General features: G+C 43.6%; 1 protein-coding gene across 3 annotated transcripts in view; it reads left to right on the top strand.

The window, feature by feature from the left end:
- Positions 1 to 8,306: 8,306 nt before the first annotated feature.
- Positions 8,307 to 24,481, top strand: part of LOC122922458 (WAP four-disulfide core domain protein 3-like) — a 31,568-nt gene continuing 15,393 nt past the window's right edge. For all 3 annotated transcript variants that reach the window (XM_044273085.1, XM_044273087.1, XM_044273086.1), the window contains exon 1: positions 8,307 to 8,463. In XM_044273085.1, the coding sequence (XP_044129020.1) occupies positions 8,370 to 8,463 (94 nt within the window). In that variant the 5' untranslated portion in view covers positions 8,307 to 8,369. The remainder of the gene's footprint in view (positions 8,464 to 24,481) is intronic.

Below are 24,481 nucleotides of genomic sequence, written 5' to 3'. Positions count from 1 at the left end.
GAATTTCACAAAGAAATTTGCTTAGTGGGAAATTACTTTGTCACAAAGTGCATTTCTTTGCAAGTAACGGGTGCAATGACGGAGAACGACAATTGCACCAACCTCTATCATTGACCCCTCAGATGCCGCAGCATCTGAGAATAATAGTGAGGGCTTTCAAGTGTTAACCCGTATAGGACACGCGCCGTACATGTATGGCGCAGAAGTCCGTTACTAAAGGACCAGCGCCGTAAATGAACAGAGCGGTGATAGGGCGGGTGCAGGAGCTGCGCCAGCCCGATCCGCGGCAGGGTCCCGGCAGTCACTGATAGCCGGCCCCTTGCTGCATGCGCCGGCATCAGTGAAAACACAGATGCCGACGCATTAACCCTTGATGTTCCGTGGTCCGCACTGACAGCGGGACGTTCGCTGTCTATGCGGGATCGAAGCTGCCATCGTGACCAAGAACTGTTGAGACAGGGACCCGATGGCATGGAAGGCAGCCAGGATAAGACCCCCAAAAGTTGAATTCCAAGAGTGGGACAAAAAATAAAGTGAAAAAAGTTTCAAGTAAAAAAAAAAAAGCATCTTTTTCCCAAAACAAAGTTAAAAAAAATTGTCAAAAATAGGGAAAAAGAGAAAAGTAGACATATTAGGTATTGCCGTGTCCATATCGACTGGATCTATAAAACATCACATGACCTAACCCCTCAGATGAACACCGTCAAAAAATAAAATAAAAACTGTGCTAAAAAGAAAAACCGTTTTGTCACCTTACATCACTAAAAGTGCAACACCAAGCAATAAAAAAGGCATATGCCCCCCAAAATAGTACCAATCTAACCGTCACCTAATTCCGTAATAAATGAGCCAGTATCTAAGACAATCACCCAAAAATATATATATAGCTCTCAGAATATGGAGACACTAAAAGATAATTTATTGTGTTTCAAAAATGCTGTTATTGTGTAAAACTTAAGAAAATAAAAAAAGTTTACATATTAGGTATGGCTGCGTCTGTAACAATTTTCTCTATAAAAATATCACATGACCTAACCCTTCAGGTGAACACAGTAAAAAAAATATATATAAAAACGTGTCAAAAACCATTTTTTGTCACCTTACATCACAAAAAGTGTAAAAGCAAGCGAACAAAAAGTCATATGCAATCCAAAATAGTACCAATCTAACCGTCAGCTCAACCCGCAAAAAATTAGCTCCTATCTAAGACAAACGCCCAAAAAAATAAAAAATAAACTATGGCTTTCAGTCTATGGAGACACTAAAACGTCATTTTTATGTTTCAAAAATGATATAATTCTGTAAAACGTACATAAATAAAAAAGTAGACATATTAGGTATCGCTGCGTCCGTAAGAACCTTTTCTATTAAAATATCACATGATCTAACCCCTCAGGTAAACACTGTAAATAAAAAAAATTAAAAAACTGTGTCAAAAAGAAATTTTTTGTCACCTTACATCACAAAAAGTGTAATATCAACCGATCAAAAAGTCATATGCACCCCAAAATACTGCCAATTAAACTGTCATCTCACCCCACAAAAATTATACCCTACCTATGACAATCGCCCAAAAACTGAAAAAACTATGGCTCTCAGACTATGGAGACACTAAAACATGAAAAAAATTATAATAATAACGTTGTCAAAAAAGCCATTGTTTGTCACCTTGCATCACAAAAAGTGCAATAGCAAGAGATCAAAAAGTCATATGTACCTCAAAGTAGTACCAATCTAACCGTCACCTCATCCCGCAAAAAATGAGCTCCTATCTAAGAAAACGCACAAAAAATAAAAAAAACTTTGGTTCTCAGTCTATGGAGACACTAAAACATCATTTTTATGTTTCAAAAATGATATCATTCTGTAAAACTTACATAAATAAAAAAGTAGACATATTAGGTATTGCTGCGTCCGTAAGAACCTTTTCTATAAAAATATCACTTGACCTAACCCCTCGGGTAAACAGCGTAAAAAAAATAATTGCAAGCGATCAAAAAGTCATATGCACCCTAAAATTGTACCAATCAAACCGTCATCTCATACCCCCAAAAAAATAAGCCCCTACACAAGACAGTCACCCAAAAAAAAAAAAAATTTGGAGAATGTGGAGACATTAAAAAATAATTTTTTTTCCAAAAATGCTTTATTATGTAAAACTGAATATTTGGTATTGTCGCGTCCGTAACAACCTGCTCTATAAAAATTCTACATGATCTAACCCAGTGATGGGCAAACTACGGCCCGGCGGACCTTTTTATCCAGCCTGCGGAGCAGTCCAGAGGCAGCAGGAGTGGAGATGATCGCTTCTATTGTGGAAGCGCTCATCTCCATATTTATCTGTATCGCCATCCTCAGGACAGCGATACAGATAAATGGTGCGGAGGAGCAGGGAAGAGGCCTCTCCCTTGCCCGTTCCCCTGATAGGCTACAGGCTGTACAGAGCAGGACACAGGCCAGAAGAGACCTGCATCGCATCACTGACAGCAGCATATTATTTATAGTATGCTGTGGCAAGAAGGGGGGTGGGGGCCCTATATACTGGCACAATATGGATTGGTACTATGCAAAAGAGGGGAAGCACTATGGGGGCCACTATGGAGAAGAGGGGAAGCACTATGGGTGCCCTATATACTGCCAAAATATGGGGCGGCACTATGGAGAAGAGGGGGAAGCACTACAGGGGCCACTATGGAGAAGAGGGGAAGCACTATGGGGGCCCTATATACTGGCACAATATGAGGGGCACTATGGAGAAGAGGGGAAGCACTATGGGGGCCCTATATACTGGCACAGTATCTATTCTGCAAAATGCAACAACAAAGCTAACTCCAGACTTTGATGCCTTAGCAAAAAAAAGGGAGACCAACAACACTATTCCCACTAGACTCTCTTGGTCCACCCCCGGGTCCAATAAATGAACCCATTGTGGCCCAGGAATCAAAAAGTTTGCCCAACTCTGATCTAACCTGTCAGATGAACGTTGTAAAAAAACAAAAATAAAAACGGTGCCAATTTTGTATTACCTTGCCACACAAAAACTGTAATATAGAGCAACCAAAAATCATATGTACCAACAGTACTGCCACCTTATCCCGTAGTTTCCAAAATGGGGTCACTTTTTTGGAGTTTCTACTTTAGGGGTGCATCAGGGGGCTTCAAATGTGACATGGCAGCTTAAAATTATCCCAGTGAAATCTGATTTCCAAAAACCCTATGGCGTTCCATTGCTTCTGCGCTCTGCCATGTGCCTGTAGAGCAGTTTACAACCACATATGGGGTGTTTCTGTAAACTACAGAATTAGGGCCATAAATATTGAGTTTTGTTTGGCTGTTAACTCTTGCTTTGTAACTGGAAAAAATTTATTAAAATGGAAAATCTGCCAAAAAAGTGAAATTCTGAAATTTCATCTCCATTTTCCATTAATTCTTGTGGAACACCTAAGGGGTTAACAAAGTTTGTAAAATCAGTTTTAAATACCTTGAGGGGTGTAGGTTTTAAAATGGGTCATTTTGGTTTCCATTATGTAACCCTCATTGAAAAGTGACTTCAGACCTGAACTGGTCCTTAAAAAGTTGGTTTTGGAAATTTTCAGAAAAATTTCAAGATTTGCTTCTAAACTTCTAAGCTTTCTGACGTCCCCAAAAAACAAAATGTCATTCCCAAAATGATCCAAACATGAAGTAGACATATGGGGAATGTAAAGTAAGAACTATTTTTGGAGGTATTACTATCTATTATATATATATATGTGTGTTTTTTTCACTTGTTCACTCCATTTGACATACTCACTATATGAATTTATTTATTTATACACTATGTTCTCATGCATATTTATGTGTTTTAACCACTGCTTCATCACCAATCACTATTGGTTCGTCACTCATTATTTCTATTCATTTGTGTCACACATGGATATATTTACACCAACTATATAACTATTGTGCTTGTAAGTCCATCTATTGTGACCCCCGCATACATCCATCGCATCTACTATGGTGCATTAGTATTTGTACCAGTCTTTTCCTGTAGGACCTGTGGCAGACGTCACCTGACCATGACGCGGTCGGTCATGTGACTGTCCATCACATGACCGACGTGCTCGTCATTCAGTGGGAGGTCTTTGTGCGCGGCGCCTGACTGGCCATCGGGCTTGTCGCTCACCACCTCACACGCTGGTTGGTGACGTCTCCCACAGGAGGTGAGTTCACACACAGGTCTTTTCCACATTTGATTTATGTCAGGTGAGCTGGGGACTTTAAAAGGTAGCACTTTCTCAGGGAGAGCTGTGCCCCTGGAAGAAGGCAGTGGTGTGGGGCTCTCCTGAGGAATCATCTCCCCCTAACTTTATGGGTAGGTTCATGGGATTCTATTGTCAGTAATATGAGGGCATTGTGTTTGCTTTTGCACTTTATCTGTTAGGCGGTTTGGGAAGCACACATTGATAGTGATTCACTGACTGCCAGTTTATTGTTGTTTACATTTATATACAATTTAGGTAGTTGCATATACTTTTAGACTTTTTTCCTTATTTTAGGCTTTAATATATATCTTACCTTTGTGCTGCACTACCTCTTTGTATTGCTAACTTGTGATTTAACACTAACAAGACAACTTTTTTTTTTTTTTTTTTTTTGTTTTGTTTTAGCAGCCCCACCTGATCACTTATCTTCCCTTCCACCTCCAGGGTTGTTTTAGCTTTTTATTATAAGCCTCCATTTATATACATCTGTGTTATACTATTCCTCAGGAGTGATTTGTACAACATCTTTTGATGTGATTTTGAGTCTTTTTTTATTAAATACATAAATATGACAAATTACTGATTATTTTAGTCTGTTTGCTTTTTTAGGATTATCTATTATAAAAGTAGAGAAATAGAAATTTGCTATTAAAATATTTTTTTTTCTTTTTTTTTTTATAAAAAAAAAAAAGTTTTTACTCAATTTTACCATGGTCATGAAGTACAATATGTGAGAAAAATCTCAGAATGGCCTGGGTAAGTAAAAGCGTTTTAAAGTTCTCACCACATAAAGTGACTGGTCAGACTTGCAAAAAATGGCCAGGTCCTTAAGGTGCAATATGGCAGGATCCTGAAGGGGTTAATCAGGTTGAAAAATACTCATATTATCCATTTGAGTGCAAAGAGGCCACCATACCTATCTTGATTGAAGACACCCCGCTGGCTGATGTCACCGCGCATGAGATTTTGAACAGGATCTTCAGTCAAGTTGGCCACAGCGGCATCTCCATGAGCAAGCGGATATTTGTGCAGCCATTTCAGGCAAAATAGATTAGTTAAAATTTTTTTTTTTTTTTTTTTTTTAAATCTCCGGATAGAGTGGCCTAACTGGGAGGAAATGCTCAGACCCCCAAATACTGTAGTGTATTTATAATCGGGGGAGCAGATCCTCCACATGTGATCCGTTGCTAACTGCAATCCCTAGCAAAAATGCATACAATGGAGGATGCCGGCAGTGGACCACATGTACCACAAAAACATACTACACAAGATGAAATAATGTGTGGATGAAAATGAGTAAATAGATCACTGCAAATGGTGCTCCACAATAGTCTGCAACTGACAATACAAGGCTAAACCCTCACACTGATGTCAAAAAATGAGATTTCAGCCAATATATTCCTGTCAGGAACATTTCGGAGCCCACACACCCCGCCAAGATATCTGTGTAGAGAGGGACCTACCGCTAAACCTACCTATAGTGTGTGAACACTGTCCGATAGGTGCCAAACTCCCACACACCTCCAAAGTACTTTGGAGGTACTGTATGTGGGAGTTTGGTTGTGAGTCGGACCTCAGCACCTATCGGACAGTGTTCACACACTATAGGTAGGTCCTGCGCTACACTGACAGGGGTGCGCGGGCTCCGATATGTTCCTGACAGGAATATATTGGCTAAAATCTCATTTTTAAACATCAGTGCGAGGGTTTAGCCTTGTATTGTCAGTTGCATACTATTGTGGAGCACCACTTGCAGTGATCAAAATAGATTTGCTACCACGAAGCATGAGGAAATTCGGCTTTGCAACAAATCAAATTTTTCTTGAAATTCGGATCAGTCAATTTACTCGCCTTCAATTCGCTCCACATTTTACATTCTGATCAGCTTTTTAAGGAGCTTGTGGTTCTTGGTCTGAGCGATGTGGCTGTCCCTAATAGAACATTACTATCCTTGTCCGTAATGTGCACAATTATAGGACGTGTTCTATATTTTTTTTTATTGCGGACTGTAAAGGGGGAATATTAATGCAAATATTTATAATTAATATTCATAAATAGGAGGAGCTGTCTATTGATGACTCCACCTATTTATACCTTTATATAACAATAACACAATACTTTCACTATACCTTGCGCTAACCACTACACTAGCTGCATGCGTCTTACTAAACTAACTATCGTTAATAACTACGTTACACGGATAGTTGTACATAAAACACAGTATTTATTAATACACTAAGCACGCAATACACTAACAATACAGCACTAAATATACAATCCTAAACTACACGTTCCCAAATTCCACCCATAACCTAACCATACAGTTCACACATACAAGAATTAGCAGCCCACCCACCTGGTTCTATATACTATACCTATGGGGTATGACGAGGGTTAACGGTGGTCTTACAGGGGTGTAAGCAGACCACAAACAGAAATACAGAACAATGGGGGTGATCAGGGCTGTACAGCAATGCAGGGGTTAATACCCTGCAAGTGTACAGTGAGGGGGTGTGTGGCAGGGCAGGGGTTGCCACCAGGGGTGTAATCAGGGGTTGGATCAGGGGTGTAGGGGAAGGGTTATGTCAGGGATCAGCAACCTTCTGCACTCCAGCTGTTCTGAAACTACAAGTCCCAGCATGCTTCATTCATTTCTATGAGAGTTCTCAGAGGAGCATAGCAAGTATGCATGCTGGGAGTTGTGGTTTCAAAACAGCTGGAGTGCCGGAGGTTGCCTACCCCTGGGTTATGTGGTGGGGGGGTCAGGGGTGTATCATTGGTGGGATAGGGGATATGGGAAGAAAGAGGGGATACTTAGTTCAGTCGGAGGGGGCGCTCCGTCCTGAGCGCCGATCGCGCTCTCCTCTCAGGGGGGTCTCCGCTAGAGGTCTCTTCATTGGGGGGTCCTCAGGATGCGCTCTCCTTCAAGGTGGGGGGTCCCGGTCCTTCTATTGAGTACAGGGGCTGCCGGATATTTATCCCCGGCGGCCCGCACCGCCCACCAGATGCCTTTGATCTCCCGCCTGTGGCACTCTGCATTTCGGCCAGCGAGATGTTAATTTCGCTGCCGGAATGCGCATAATAGAAGGAGGGGGGGCTTCTCCCTTCCTTCTATCATGCATAATTATCTCCAGCAGCACTGGAGATAATTACAACAAAGGACTCAGATTCTGAATATATATTATATTGCGTCTCAACACGGACCCATTGAAATGACTGGTTCCGTATACAGTCCACAAAAAAATACGTGTGTGTGCATGAGCCCTTGGGCATAGAACATTATAAAACTGTCTCCTTGCTCTCACTGACGGGATCAGATATACCTCTGATTCCAGCAGTTAAACCCCTTGGATGCCATGGTTTTCTGATTCTCCCTTACATTTAGATGTGGTGGATTCGCTGAAGTTATGGAGAGGCCGATGCCTCTAAATGGCTCCAGCGGATCCACCACCAGCTATAGGGTATATTAAGACTGGGGTCTAAAACGCCAGTCTTCATAAATGTGCCCCATAGTGTATATGTTCAACTTTGTAACTTTGAGCAAAGCATCAGCATAAATCAATGTAGTTCAGGTAAGACAGGAAGACTATCTTATAGAGAGCTGCAGAAAAGTCCTTCCTATAGGTCCCAAAGAAGTCAATGAGTGATCTAAAAAACTGAAAAAGGTAACTACTCCTGACGAAGCTCCAAATGTTCCTGAGAATGTTTAGATTATCTTTTGTATAAGAAGGAAGCCTTTAATGTTATAAACTTCCGTACAACACCTTTCAATTTATATTCTTACACGTGACCATTTGGTGGTTCTTGGGAACATTTGGACTTGAAGAGTTGGGGATTGTTGCGTTTTTATTTTTTGCACTTCTAAGGGTGCAGCATTCCTAAGCACAGATAGGTGTTACCAGAGACTGACTTTCGAGACACAGTAAATATAAATGTGATTACGCATCTGACACTTATACATCTTGAAGCCATTTGACAAATGATGCAGAACATTGCAAAACTATCTTGTGAAATTCTCCATTGTATCTGAACCCGTTCTGCAATGTTCCTTCCTCCTTTCTTGAGTGACCTGTATAAATATCTAACATCTAATGAACATCTCATCAAGGTCTCCAGCAGTCAGACATGTCTCCAGTGCCCTGCCTCGTCCTACTGCTCGCCTTTAGCTATGTGAGCACGTCCGCATTACCTGATGCAGAAAAGATATTACCAATACCTGGTGAGTACCCAAACTCAATGTAGACCTGATGAGTAACCAAACTCAATGTAGAACCTCTGGGCTTCATATTGAAAGGCTGAAAAAAAATCTATGGACCTAAGATTTATTTATGGAGGGGATGATTTCTACACTGAGGGCCTGTTTGGCTTGATGTGCTACTTTGTCTTTGAAAGGGTTCTCCTCTTTGGAAAATCCTTTCATATTAGAAGGATCCCTTGAAACTGAGCAGCTCACACAATGGGAACCCTCAGCAATCTGCTGTAATCTATGGGGAAACATGCAGAAAACTCTGAAGCATTGTATAGATAGTGGCCATTCATATCGGTTGCCTGAGTAATACCTCATTCACACGTCAGTGTTTTGGTCACCGATTTCCATCAGTGAACATAAGCCAAATCCAGGATTGGAGCCTCCAGAGACCTGAGGTATAAGGGTAAGATCTGCTCCTGTTCTGTGTTTAGAGCCGCACCTGATTTTAGCTCAAAATCGCTGATGAAAATCACTGATCGAACACTGATGTGTAATTGAGGCATAATGCAGGATAGGACAAGGCCTCCTTTACACGGGACAAATCATCAGATGATGTATTATATAGTCGAAACCCATTTTAACAGCCAGGATCTCTAACTCCAATCAATCCTATGGCAATAAAATGCCTAGTCTCCATCAGCGCACTTGCTACCTGATCGTAGAGTGCCCGAGGGTTGCAATGGCAATCGGGGCCTAACAAAAGCCCCCAGATGTGCCATAGACTTGTAATAGATATGTTGTGGCATGTGCTTGTAGTAGGGTTCTCACCCCGTTTAGTTATGAATAGAGTTGAGCGAACACCTGGATGTTCGGGTTCGAGAAGTTCGGCCGAACATCCCGGAAATGTTCGGGTTCGGGATCCGAACTTCGTCCCGGACCCGAACCCCATTGAAGTCAATGGGGACCCGAACTTTTCGGCACTAAAAAGGCTGTAAAACAGCCCAGGAAAGAGCTAGAGGGCTGCAAAAGGCAGCAACATGTAGGTAAATCCCCTGCAAACAAATGTGGATAGGGAAATGAATTAAAATAAAAATTAAATAAATAAAAATTAACCAAAATCAATTGGAGAGAGGTTCCATAGCAGAGAATCTGGCTTCCCGTCACCCACCACTGGAACAGTCCATTCTCAGATATTTAGGCCCCGGCACCCAGGCAGAGGAGAGAGGTCCCGTAACAGAGAATCTGTCTTCATGTCAGCAGAGAATTAGTCTGCATGTCATAGCAGAGAATGAGGCTTCACGTCAGCCACCACTGCAACAGTCCATTGGCATATATTTAGGCCCAGCACACACACAGGCAGAGGAGAGAGGTCCCGTAACAGAGAATCTGGCTTCATGTCAGCAGAGAATCAGTCTGCATGTCATAGCAGAGAATGAGGCTTCACGTCAGCCACCACTGCAACAGTCCATTGTCATAAATTTAGGCCCAGCACTAGTGTTGAGCGGCATGTCCCATATTCGAATTCGCGAAATTTTGTGAATATTCGAAAGAATATTCGCGATTATTCAAATTCGTTATTATTTCGCATATGCGATAATTCGAATTTTCGCATCGCATAATACATATGCTATGCAAAATTCACATGTGCGCTAATGAAATCGCCTTACGAAGATTCGCAACTCAATTCAATCACTAATGTATGAATGCAATGCCCTTTGCCTCTGTTCTGGGACAAGTGTAGATATTCGCATGTGCGCTAATAAAATCGCCTTACGAAGATTCGCACCTCAATCACTTTCTAGGGAATGTGAGACTTTTGGGAATCAATCGAGATACAGTGGGGGGTGATGACAGTAGTTGACAGAGTACAGATCAATGTAATCTGTAAGGTGGAAAGTAAAATAAAAAATACGAATATTCGTAAATCGAATTTTACGAAGTTCTACATATTCGCGAATATGGTGCTATACTATATGAATGCACAGGCCTTTGCCTCTCTGTTCTGGGGACAAGTGTAGATATTTGCATTTGCGTTAATAAAATCGCCTTACGAAGATTCGCAGCTCAATTCAATCACTAATGTATGAATGCAAAGCCCTTTGCCTCTGTTCTGGGACAAGTGTAGATATTCGCATGTGCGCTAATAAAATCGCCTTACGAAGATTCGCAACTCAATTCACTAATGTATGAATGCAAAGCCCTTTGCCTCTGTTCTGGGACGTGCCGATATTCGCATGTGCGCTAATAAAATCGCCTTACGAAGATTCGCGCCTCAATCACTTTCTAGGCAATGTGAGTAAGAGCTGTTGGACCTTTGGGAAACAATCAATTATATGTGTACTGTAATTTTGTGGGGGGGGGGGGAAAACAAAAAACGAATATTCGTTTTTACGAATATATAGCACTATATTCGAAATATTCGCGAAATCGCGAAGTTGCGATATTCGCGAAAAAAATTTGCTTTTCGAATATTCGTTCTCAACACTACCCAGCACCCAGGCAGAGGAGAGAGGTCCCGTAACAGACAATCTGGCTTCATGTCAGCAGAGAATCAGTCTGCATGTCATAGCAGAGAATGAGGCTTCACGTCAGCCACCACTGCAACAGTCCATTGGCATATATTTAGGCCCAGCACACACACAGGCAGAGGAGAGAGGTCCCGTAACAGACAATCTGGCTTCATGTCAGCAGAGAATCAGTCTGCATGTCATAGCAGAGAATCAGGCTTCACGTCACCCACCACTGCAACAGTCCATTGGCATATATTTAGGCCTAGCACACAGGCAGAGCAGAGAGGTCCCGTAACAGACAATCTGGCTTCATGTCAGCAGAGAATCAGTCTGCATGTCATAGCAGAGAATGAGGCTTCACGTCAGCCACCACTGCAACAGTCCATTGGCATATATTTAGGCCCAGCACACACACAGGCAGAGGAGAGAGGTCCAGTAACAGAGAATCTGGCTTCATGTCAGCAGAGAATCAGTCTGCATGTCATAGCAGAGAATGAGGCTTCACGTCACCCACCACTGCAACAGTCCATTGGCATATATTTAGGCCTAGCACACAGGCAGAGCAGAGAGGTCCCGTAACAGACAATCTGGCTTCATGTCAGCAGAGAATCAGTCTGCATGTCATAGCAGAGAATCAGGCTTCACGTCAGCCACCACTGCAACAGTCCATTGTCATAAATTTAGGCCCAGCACCCAGGCAGAGGAGAGAGGTCCCGTAACAGACAATCTGGCTTCATGTCAGCAGAGAATTAGTCTGCATGTCATAGCAGAGAATCAGGCTTCACGTCAGCCACCACTGCAACAGTCCATTGTCATAAATTTAGGCCCAGCACCCAGGCAGAGGAGAGAGGTCCCGTAACAGACAATCTGGCTTCATGTCAGCAGAGAATCAGTCTGCATGTCATAGCAGAGAATCAGGCTTCACGTCAGCCACCACTGCAACAGTCCATTGTCATAAATTTAGGCCCAGCACCCAGGCAGAGGAGAGAGGTCCCGTAACAGACAATCTGGCTTCATGTCAGCAGAGAATTAGTCTGCATGTCATAGCAGAGAATCAGGCTTCATGTCAGCCACCACTGCAACAGTCCATTGTCATAAATTTAGGCCCAGCACCCAGGCAGAGGAGAGAGGTCCCGTAACAGAGAATCTGTCTTCATGTCAGCAGAGAATCAGTCTGCATGTCATAGCAGAGAATGAGGCTTCACGTCAGCCACCACTGCAACAGTCCATTGGCATATATTTAGGCCTAGCACACAGGCAGAGGAGAGGTTCATTCAACTTTGGGTAGCCTCGCAATATAATGGTAAAATGAAAATAAAAATAGGATTGAATGAGGAAGTGCCCTGGAGTCCAATAATATATGGTTATGGGGAGGTAGTTAATGTCTAATCTGGACAAGGGACGGACAGGTCCTGTGGGATCCATGCCTGGTTCATTTTTATGAACGTCAGCTTGTCCACATTGGCTGTAGACAGGCGGCTGCGTTTGTCTGTAATGACGCCCCCTGCCGTGCTGAATACACGTTCAGACAAAACGCTGGCTGCCGGGCAGGCCAGCACCTCCAAGGCATAAAAGGCTAGCTCTGGCCACGTGGACAATTTAGAGACCCAGAAGTTGAATGGGGCCGAACCATCAGTCAGTACGTGGAGGGGTGTGCACACGTACTGTTCCACCATGTTAGTGAAATGTTGCCTCCTGCTAACACGTTGCGTATCAGGTGGTGGTGCAGTTAGCTGTGGCGTGTTGACAAAAGTTTTCCACATCTCTGCCATGCTAACCCTGCCCTCAGAGGAGCTGGCCGTGACACAGCTGCCTTGGCGACCTCTTGCTCCTCCTCTGCCTTGGCCTTGGGCTTCCACTTGTTCCCCTGTGACATTTGGGAATGCTCTCAGTAGCGCGTCTACCAACGTGCGCTTGTACTCGCGCATCTTCCTATCACGCTCCAGTGCAGGAAGTAAGGTGGGCACATTGTCTTTGTAGCGTGGATCCAGCAGGGTGGCAACCCAGTAGTCCGCACAGGTTAAAATGTGGGCAACTCTGCTGTCGTTGCGCAGGCACTGCAGCATGTAGTCGCTCATGTGTGCCAGGCTGCCCAGGGGTAAGGACAAGCTGTCCTCTGTGGGAGGCGTATCGTCATCGTCCTGCCTTTCCCCCCAGCCACGCACCAGTGATGGACCCGAGCTGCGTTGGGTGCCACCCCGCTGTGACCATGCTTCATCCTCATCCTCCTCCACCTCCTCCTCATCCTCGTCCTCCTCGTCCTCCAGTAGTGGGCCCTGGCTGGCCACATTTGTACCTGGCCTCTGCTGTTGCCAAAAACCTCCCTCTGAGTCACTTCGAAGAGACTGGCCTGAAAGTGCTAAAAATGACCCCTCTTCCTCCTCCTCCTCCTCCTCCTCCTGGGCCACCTCCTCTTCCATCATCGCCCTAAGTGTTTTCTCAAGGAGACATAGAAGTGGTATTGTAACGCTGATAACGGTGTCATCGCCACTGGCCATGTTGGTGGAGTACTCGAAACAGCGCAACAGGGCACACAGGTCTCGCATGGAGGCCCAGTCATTGGTGGTGAAGTGGTGCTGTTCTGTAGTGCGACTGACCCGTGCGTGCTGCAGCTGAAACTCCACTATGGCCTGCTGCTGCTCGCACAGTCTGTCCAGCATGTGCAAGGTGGAGTTCCACCTGGTGGGCACGTCGCATATGAGGCGGTGAGCGGGAAGGCCGAAGTTACGCTGTAGCGCAGACAGGCGAGCAGCAGCAGGATGTGAACGCCGGAAGCGCGAACAGACGGCCCGCACTTTATGCAGCAGCTCTGACATGTCGGGGTAGTTGTGAATGAACTTCTGCACCACCAAATTCAGCACATGCGCCAAGCAAGGGATGTGCGTCAAATTGGCTAGTCCCAGAGCTGCAACGAGATTTCGCCCATTATCACACACCACCAGGCCGGGCTTGAGGCTCACCGGCAGCAACCACTCGTCGGTCTGTTGTTCTATACCCCGCCACAACTCCTGTGCGGTGTGGGGCCTGTCCCCCAAACATATGAGTTTCAGAATGGCCTGCTGACGTTTACCCCGGTCTGTGCTGAAGTTGGTGGTGAAGGTGTGTGGCTGACTGGATGAGCAGGTGGAAGAAGAGGAGGAGGAAGCCGAGAAGGAGGAGGTGGCAACAGGAGGCAAAGAATGTTGCCCTGCGATCCTTGGCGGCGGAAGGACGTGCGCCAAACAGCTCTCCGCCTGGGGCCCAGCTGCCACTACATTTACCCAGTGTGCAGTTAGGGAGATATAGCGTCCCTGGCCGTGCTTACTGGTCCACGTATCTGTGGTTAGGTGGACCTTGCCACAGATGGCGTTGCGCAGTGCACACTTGATTTTATCGGATACTTGGTTGTGCAGGGAAGGCACGGCTCTCTTGGAGAAGTAGTGCCGGCTGGGAACAACATACTGTGGGACAGCAAGCGACATGAGCTGTTTGAAGCTGTCTGTGTCCACCAGCCTAAATGACAGCATTTCATAGGCCAGTAGTTTAGAAATGCTGGCATTCAGGGCCAGGGATCGAGGGTGGCTAGGTGGGAATTTACGCTTTCTATCAAATGTTTGTGAGATGGAGAGCTGAACGCTGGCGTGTGACATGGTTGAGACGCTTGGTGACGGAGGTGGTGGTGGTGGTGTTGGTGGTACATCCCCTGTTTGCTGGGCGGCAGGTGCCAACGTTCCTCCAGAGGCGGAGGAAGAGGCCGAGGCGGCAGCAGCAGAATAGGCCGAGGCGGCAGCAGCAGAAGAGGTAGCAGGGGGAGCCTGAGTGACTTCCTTGGTTTTAAGGTGTTTACTCCACTGCAGTTCATGCTTTGCATGCAGGTGCCTGGTCATGCAGGTTGTGCTCAGGTTCAGAACGTTAATGCCTCGCTTCAGGCTCTGATGGCACAGCGTGCAAACCACTCGGGTCTTGTCGTCAGCACATTGTTTGAAGAAGTGCCATGCCAGGGAACTCCTTGAAGCTGCCTTTGGGGTGCTCGGTCCCAGATGGCGGCGGTCAGTAGCAGGCGGAGTCTCTTGGCGGCGGGTGTTCTGCTTTTGCCCACTGCTCCCTCTTTTGCTACGCTGTTGGCTCGGTCTCACCACTGCCTCTTCCTCCGAACTGTGAAAGTCAGTGGCACGACCTTCATTCCATGTGGGGTCTAGGACCTCATCGTCCCCTGCATCGTCTTCCACCCAGTCTTGATCCCTGACCTCCTGTTCAGTCTGCACACTGCAGAAAGACGCAGCAGTTGGCACCTGTGTTTCGTCATCATCAGAGACATGCTGAGGTGGTATTCCCATGTCCTCATCATCAGGAAACATAAGTGGTTGTGCGTCAGTGCATTCTATGTCTTTCACCGCTGGGGAAGGGCTAGGTGGATGCCCTTGGGAAACCCTGCCAGCGGAGTCTTCAAACAGCATAAGAGACTGCTGCATAACTTGAGGCTGAGACAGTTTCCCTGGTATGCATGGGGGTGATGTGACAGACTGATGGGGTTGGTTTTCAGGCGCCATCTGTGCGCTTTCTGCAGAAGACTGGGTGGGAGATAATGTGAACGTGCTGGATCCACTGTCGGCCACCCAATTGACTAATGCCTGTACCTGCTCAGGCCTTACCATCCTTAGAACGGCATTGGGCCCCACCATATATCGCTGTAAATTCTGGCGGCTACTGGGACCTGAGGTAGTTGGTACACTAGGACGTGTGGATGTGGCAGAACGGCCACGTCCTCTCCCAGCACCAGAGGGTCCACTAACACCACCACGACCATGTCCACGTCCGCGTCCCTTACTAGATGTTTTTCTCATTGTTATGGTTCACCACAACAACAAATATATTATTTGGCCCAATGTATTGTATTCAAATTCAGCGGGATATAAATTTGAGGCCTAGTATTTAGGCGCTGGGTGACCGGTATGGATTTAGTGACAGAATTAGACTTGGAAATGCACAGAAGCGTGTGTGTGAAGTTATTCTGAATGACCCAATGTGCACCTTGAATATTATATACCCTTTTAGGGATAGATTTCAAATAGCTCTGATATAGCAGAAACCACTAAATTATGAAATTGCTAAATTGGGAATTGTATTTCAACCCAGAACAAGAAATGTGCTTGAACGGACACTAAATAACTCGCCCAGCTACAGCACTAGGGACAGATTTAGCGGGATATAAATTTGAGGCCTAGTATTTAGGCGCTGGGTGACAGGTATGGGTTTAGTGCCAGAATTAGACTTGGAAATACACAGTAGCGGGTGTGTGTGAAGTTATTCTGAATGACCCAATGTGCACCTTGAATATTATATACCCTTTTAGGGATAGATTTCAAATAGCTCTGATATAGCAGAAACCACTAAATTATGAAATTGCTAAATTGGGAATTGTATTTCAACCCAGAACAAGAAATGTGCTTGAACGGACACTAAATAACTCGCCCAGCTACAGCACTAGGGACAGATTTAGCGGGATATAAATTTGAGGCCTAGTATTTAGGCGCTGGGTGACAGGTATGGGTTTAGTGCCAGAATTAGACTTGGAAATACACAGTAGCGGGTGTGTGTGAAGTTATTCTGAATGACCCAATGTGCACCTTGAATATTATATACCCTTTTAGGGATAGATTTCAAATAGCTCTGATATAGCAGAAACCACTAAATTATGAAATTGCTAAATTGGGAATTGTATTTCAACCCAGAACAAGAAATGTGCTTGAACGGACACTAAATAACTCGCCCAGCTACAGCACTAGGGACAGATTTAGCGGGATATAAATTTGAGGCCTAGTATTTAGGCGCTGGGTGACAGGTATGGGTTTAGTGCCAGAATTAGACTTGGAAATACACAGTAGCGGGTGTGTGTGAAGTTATTCTGAATGACCCAATGTGCACCTTGAATATTATATACCCTTTTAGGGATAGATTTCAAATAGCTCTGATATAGCAGAAACCACTAAATTATGAAATTGCTAAATTGGGAATTGTATTTCAACCCAGAACAAGAAATGTGCTTGAACGGACACTAAATAACTCGCCCAGCTACAGCACTAAGGACAGATTTAGCGGGATATAAATTTGAGGCCTAGTATTTAGGCGCTGGGTGACAGGTATGGGTTTAGTGCCAGAATTAGACTTGGAAATACACAGTAGCGGGTGTGTGTGAAGTTATTCTGAATGACCCAATGTGCACCTTGAATATTATATACCCTTTTAGGGATAGATTTCAAATAGCTCTGATATAGCAGAAACCACTAAATTATGAAATTGCTAAATTGGGAATTGTATTTCAACCCAGAACAAGAAATGTGCTTGAACGGACACTAAATAACTCGCCCAGCTACAGCACTAAGGACAGATTTAGCGGGATATAAATTTGAGGCCTAGTATTTAGGCGCTGGGTGACAGGTATGGGTTTAGTGCCAGAATTAGACTTGGAAATACACAGTAGCGGGTGTGTGTGAAGTTATTCTGAATGACCCAATGTGCACCTTGAATATTATATACCCTTTTAGGGATAGATTTCAAATAGCTCTGATATAGCAGAAACCACTAAATTATGAAATTGCTAAATTGGGAATTGTATTTCAACCCAGAACAAGAAATGTGCTTGAACGGACACTAAATAACTCGCCCAGCTACAGCACTAGGGACAGATTTAGCGGGATATAAATTTGAGGCCTAGTATTTAGGCGCTGGGTGACAGGTATGGGTTTAGTGCCAGAATTAGACTTGGAAATACACAGTAGCGGGTGTGTGTGAAGTTATTCTGAATGACCCAATGTGCACCTTGAATATTATATACCCTTTTAGGGATAGATTTCAAATAGCTCTGATATAGCAGAAACCACTAAATTATGAAATTGCTAAATTGGGAATTGTATTTCAACCCAGAACAAGAAATGTGCTTGAACGGACACTAAATAACTCGCCCAGCTACAGCACTAAGGACAGATTTAGCGGGATATAAATTTGAGGCCTAGTATTTAGGCGCTGGGTGACAGGTATGGGTTTAGTGCCAGAATTAGACTTGGAAATACACAGTAGCGGGTGTGTGTGAAGTTATTCTGAATGACCCAATGTGCACCTTGAATATTATATACCCTTTTAGGGATAGATTTCAAATAGCTCTGATATAGCAGAAACCACTAAATTATGAAATTGCTAAATTGGGAATTGTATTTCAACCCAGAACAAGAAATGTGCTTGAACGGACACTAAATAACTCGCCCAGCTACAGCACTAGGGACAGATTTAGCTGGATATAAATTTGAGGCCTAGTATTTAGGCGCTGGGTGACCGGTATGGATTTAGTGACAGAATTAGACTGGGATATGGCCAAAAAATAAACAGACTATTGCTGGTTAAATGCACTTGGTGTGACAGCTTCACCCTGATGTAGGCTTTAGCCAAAAAACAACCACACCATTGAGGGTTAAATGCACTTGGTGACAGGCGCAGCTTGCCCCTGATTTAGTATATGGCCAAAAAATGAACAGACTATTGCTGGTTAAATGCACTTGGTGTGACAGCTTCACCCTGATGTAGGCTTTAGCCAAAAAACAACCACACCATTGAGGGTTAAATGCACTTGGTGACAGGCGCAGCTTGCCCCTGATTTTGTATATGGCCAAAAAATGAACAGACTATTGCTGGTTAAATGCACTTGGTGTGACAGCTTCACCCTGATGTAGGCTTTAGCCAAAAAAACAACCACACCATTGAGGGTTAAATGCACTTGGTCGCAGCTTGTGCTGGCGCACCACAAGACACAAAATGGCCGCCGATCACCCCAGAAAAATGTGACTGACAAACGGTCTGGGCAGCCTAAAAACAGTGAGCAATTGAGGATCAGCAGCTCAATGATCCACAGCTGCAGATCGATCAGTTAATCAAGTCCTTTGGAGGAGTTAATCTGCCTAATCTCGCTCTACTGTCGCAGCCGCAACCTCTCCCTACGCTAATCAGAGCAGAGTGACGGGCGGCGCTATGTGACTCCAGCTTAAATAGAGGCTGGGTCACATGGTGCTCTGGCCAATCACAGCCATGCCAATAGTAGGGATGGCTGTGATGGCCTCTTGGGGCAAGTAGTATGACGCTTGTTGATTGGCTGCTTTGCAGCCTTTCAAAAAGCGCCAAGAAAGCGTCACAAAAGCGCGAAGAAAGCGACGAACACCGAACCCGAACCCGGACTTTTACGAAAATGTTCGGGTCCGTGTCACGGACACCCCAAAATTCGGTACGAACCCGAACTATACAGTTCGAGTTCGCTCATCCCTAGTTATGAAAAAAGCCCAGCACTCCAAAATATGTATGCAAAATGTGATTTATTTTCAGGTTAAGTTATTTACATGTGACATTTCAGCCAATGGAAAACTTTTTAAAACTGTAACATAATAAGAAATATATAGATATAATTATGATGTGTAAGGAATATACACAATAATAGAGAATATAATTAATATACTCAAGGATACCAAAGTGTATCAAGGCCAAGGAAATTGAAATATAAGATTTAGTTATGGGTAGATATAATACTACAGTAATAATGAGGACACATAATTATGTCTCATAGAACTTGGTCATATGTATATTGAGAGGCAGCAATACTAGAGATGGAGACGGAGCAGTGAGCTAGAAAATGTACATTGTAATAACATCCAGAGTTATGGATTCATATTTCAGTCCAGAGTCAGGTGGTGAAGATCAACACAAAGAAGGTCTTTTCATCCTGGCTCTAGTATGTGCTACATAGTAATGTCCAAGGCAATAGTATGATGACCCAGTAGAATGCCATAGAGGTTGCATATAATGATGTAGTCAACTTACAGATGATGAAATAATGTACTATGAAGTCATAATTAGGAAAAGTAACAACATGAAATCATTTCCAGAAACACCAGGTCCTGTCTCTTATCGAATGATGCTATGAGAAGAAAAGACAAAGTCTATAGCTATGGAGAATGTAGTCACACAGCTGGACCAGCGCTGGGGGAATGGAGCTGATGTCTACTTTCTCTTTTCTTCTCATAGCACCTTTCTCATTATATGACCTTGTTCTGAGACATGCATGCTTATGTTCCCTCACTACTAATTTCCTTGATCTTGACACATTGGTATCCTTGAGAATATTAACTATGTCCTCTACATTCCTAGTATAATATATGTAGGTTTCCACTGTGAAACGGGCTTGATGGACTGTCCTGGTGATTATTTAGGTAGGTAATGGTGTCTGAGCTGTAGCCCCTCACCTTGCAGCTGTGTTTGTAATGCTGTCACTAAACACTCTGCTATCTTGTCACACTGATGCTTTCTTAAAGCTGTGTTTTTAAATTCTGAAGGTCTCTGGAGTATTAGTCTCTGGATATGGTTTCAGAATATCCCATTGGATTGTCGGTCTCACAGGGAAATTGGATCTGGTACTTATTAGGAGCTCAGCATGTGTTTCCTCCTTGCTTATGGCAAATACAATAAAATCTATATCAACAACACGTAGGAAACATAGCAGATACCCACAGGACTGACGTACTGCAGGTGTCTGAACCATTGTCCCTAACCTGCAGCAGGGTCTGTTAAACTGTAGCTCGCTGGTTACTCTTCTGACTTTTTACCACTGTAGCTTTTCAAGTTTCCTTGTAGTTGTCTCACAGGAAATTTGAATCTGAAGCTGGTCTCTAAGACCCTTGGAGTAAGAGCAATTGGATGTGTGTCCACACTCCTCACTGTCCTAGCCAGAACTCCCCATCCTGGCCTGAAGTAGGACCAGTCCACTCTAACCCAGAGCGGAAGAACACAGTGGTTTACCCTGCCCTTGCCAACCATACCTCTTCATGCTAGGGTACTGCATATGTTATCTCAGTTTTTTAAAAAGGCCCCCAATTCACTGAAACCCCATGTGCATAAATCACATTTTACGCTTTTAATATATACTTTGGGATGCTGTTTTTTTTTTTTTTTAACTGTGCCATGGACATGAGTGTTTTGGGTTCCACTTAAAGGGGCTATGTCATGACTTATGTAAAAGATTAACATCATGCATCGTATAGTACATGACAGTCTCTTTCCAACAAAGAAGGAACACGCCATGCACCTTGAATGGATCCAGAGATTTCCTCAATCACTGCTCCAATTGTTCAGCTAGCTTTTTTTTCAGGCTGGAAAGTGAGGGTATGTGTCCTTTCTCCCCCTGGTGTGTCCCTTCTGCTGTACCTCATTCCCTGTAACTTCCAGAGCTTTTAACCGAAGATGTAGTTGATGACGGTTTAAGATTTAAACTGAGAACGTGCGACCCGGTGCTAGTTTGAAAAATGCTGAATATTTTTGTGGCACAACTCCTTTAACCCCTTAAGGACACAGGGCGTACCGGTACGCCCTATTTCCCGAGTCCTTAAGGACACGGGACGTACCGGTACGTCCTAACTTTAAATAGGCATTCCGGCGCCCAGGGGTTAATCTGAACAGGATGCCGGCTGAAATCATTCAGCCGGCATCCTGTCACAACGCCAGGGGGGGTCATGTGACCCCCCCCCCGTGTCGGTGATCGCAGCAAACCGCAGGTCAATTCAGACCTGCGGTTTGCTGCGCTTTTTGCAGTTTCTGATCCCCACGGTCCCTGACCGCGGGGATCAGAAACTTTAGAGTGCCTAAAATCAAGGTTTCTGTAAACGGCAGAGTCAGGGAAATAGTCTTGTTTGGCTGTTAACCCTTGCTTTGTTAGTGGAAAAAATGGGTTAAAATTGAAAATTAGGCAAAAAAATGAAATTCTCAAATTTCATCCCCATTTGCCAATAACTCTTGTGCAACACCTAAAGGGTTAACAAAGTTTGTAAAATCAGTTTTGAATACCTTGAGGGGTGTAGTTTATAGAATGGGGTCATTATTGGGCGGTTTCTATTATGTAAGCCTCGCAAAGTGACTTCAGAGCTGTAGTGGTCCCTATAAATTGGGTTTTTGTAAATTTCTGAAAAATTTCAAGATTTGCTTCTAAACTTCTAAGCCTTGTAACATCCCCAAAAAATAAAATATAATTCCCAAAATAATTCAAACATGAAGTAGACATATGAGGAATGTAAAGTCATCACAATTTTTGTGGGTATTACTATGTATTATAGAAGTAGAGAAACTGAATTTGCCAATTTTTGGTAAATTAGGTATTTTATTATGCAAAAAAATTAATTTTTTGGACTTCATTTTACCAGTGTCATGAAGTACAATATGTGACGAAAAAACAATCTCAGAACGGCCTGGATAAGTCAAAGCGTTTTAAAGTTATCATCACTTAGTCACACTGGTCAGATTTGCAAAAAATGGCCTGGTCCTTAAGGTGAAATAAGGCTGTGTCCTTAAGGGGTTAAAGCAGGGCTAAAGTGAATGCTATAACACCCAAAAAAAACTAAGACAAGTTAGGTCTCATCCTTATGGGGTTAATACGTTCTTTTGTTTCTATTTTTTATAATTGTGTGTGTGTGTGTATATGTGTTGTGGGGGATTAGCTCTTCTTCGGGGGTCATTCTCACAGGTTACTTCACCAGACACGGATATAATGTCCAAACAGTGCATTTATTGCGCAACAACAAAATAATAAACACTCGCCCGTCCAGGCTCTAACTAAACAAATAGATCCCTGACTCACCTAAGACCCTGTTCACACCCTGTGAACACGTGCGGCTTTCTGAGCCAATGTCCCACAGCCTCCTGGCTGTACAGGGCACAGTACGCCCACTGTCTCCAGTCCAGTGTCTCTTGGGGAATCGTGGTCACTCAGCCCTCCTGGCTTGGACCACACAGAGCCTGCAGGCCTCTGTCCACAGGCAACACACTCCCCCTTGCTGACACTCTGGGAGGTGCTTTGTGCCAGCCTGATTACTTCCAGCTGGTCTCGCCTGTGGTGGAATAGGGGTGTGGACCGAACTATCTACCCTGCTTGAGACCTGTCACTGCCTCAGTGTATATGTGTGTGTGTGTGTGTGTGTGTGTGTGTGTATATATATGTGTGAGTGTGTGTGTGTGTATATATATATATATATATATATATATATATATATATATATATATATATATATATATTTTACCTGTGACATATCTTGTCCATAAACTACAAGCTGACTTGAACACTCAACTTGGCAAGTAATAGTTAGTAATAATCTCCATGCTTTGTGTCCTAGGGGATGTAACACTGGGGGAGTCACTTATAGAGAAGGATTTGGGTGTCCTTGTGGATGGTAGATTAAATTACAGCATACGATGTCAATCAGCTGCTTCTAAGGCCACCAGGCTATTGTCATGCATTAAATGAGGCATGAACTTGTGGGACAGGGATGTAATATTACCACTTTACAAAGTGTTGGTTTAACCTTATCTGGAATACGCAGTCCAGTTCTGGGCACCAGTCCATAGAAAGGATGCCCTGGAGCTGGAGAGAGTACAGAGGAGAGCGACTAAACTGATAAGGGGCATGGAGGGTCTTAATTATGAAGAAAGATTAAAATTGAATTTATTTAGTCTTGAGAAGAGATATCTAAGGGGGACATGATTAACCTGTACAAGTATATAAATGGGCATACAAAAAATACTGCGAAAAGCTGTTCCATGTAAAATGTGCTCAAAAGACAAGGGGGCGCTGCCTCCGACTGGAGAAGAAAAAGTTCAGTCTCCAGAAGCGTCAAAGCTTCTTTACTGTAAGAACTGTGGAATAGACTTCCTCAGGACGTGGTCACAGCAGGAACAGTGGACAGTTTCAAAAAGGTTTTAGACATTCTTAAAAGTAAAAAAAAATTATGCTTCTGAAAACGTGTTGACATCTGAGTCTTAATTGCTTTTGGGATTTGCGTCCCCACCTTTCCCTTGGTTGAACTTGATTGACTTGTATATTATTTTTTTAACTATATTAACTATGTAACCTGTGACCTCCATTGCGTCCTGTGTCTTCTCGTTATTAGTGATGAGCGGCAGGGGCAATAATCAAATTCGTGATACTTTGCAAATATTCGTCATACATTTGCGAATTCCAGAATTCGCTATTTTCTTGATTGCGAAAACCGGCAATGTAATATTCGTGTAATGCTTGCGCAATACAGGCGTTGGTCACTTTTGCTAAATTTTTCAAGCTGCTAAATGGTTGGCACGGCAGAACATTACAATAGGTTTATAGGCCGATAAAGTTCTCCAATATATTCACGATTGTGCAAATCGGCAATTAATGATGCAAATATTTTTGCGCAACACATGCAACTTCACATTTTAGCAGGACTGACTACATATTACTGATGGGTTCTGCTGTCCACAACAACACTTAATGCATTAATCAGCTACACTATCAGGATCTAACCTACACTGACTATCTCCCACTAACTATCTGTAATATATATATATATATATATATATATATATATATATATATATATATATATATATATATATATATATATATATATTATACACACTCTAACTATCTAATGTAATGACTCTCTATCTTTCTTGCTGGGGAGGTTCTTAGATAGTAAGGGGGAGGCAACTTTCCTATTGATTGC

Source organism: Bufo gargarizans, unplaced genomic scaffold, assembly GCF_014858855.1.
Source record: "Bufo gargarizans isolate SCDJY-AF-19 unplaced genomic scaffold, ASM1485885v1 fragScaff_scaffold_377_pilon, whole genome shotgun sequence".
NCBI classification, from domain to species: domain Eukaryota; kingdom Metazoa; phylum Chordata; class Amphibia; order Anura; family Bufonidae; genus Bufo; species Bufo gargarizans.
This window is presented reverse-complemented; position numbering and strand designations above follow the sequence as displayed.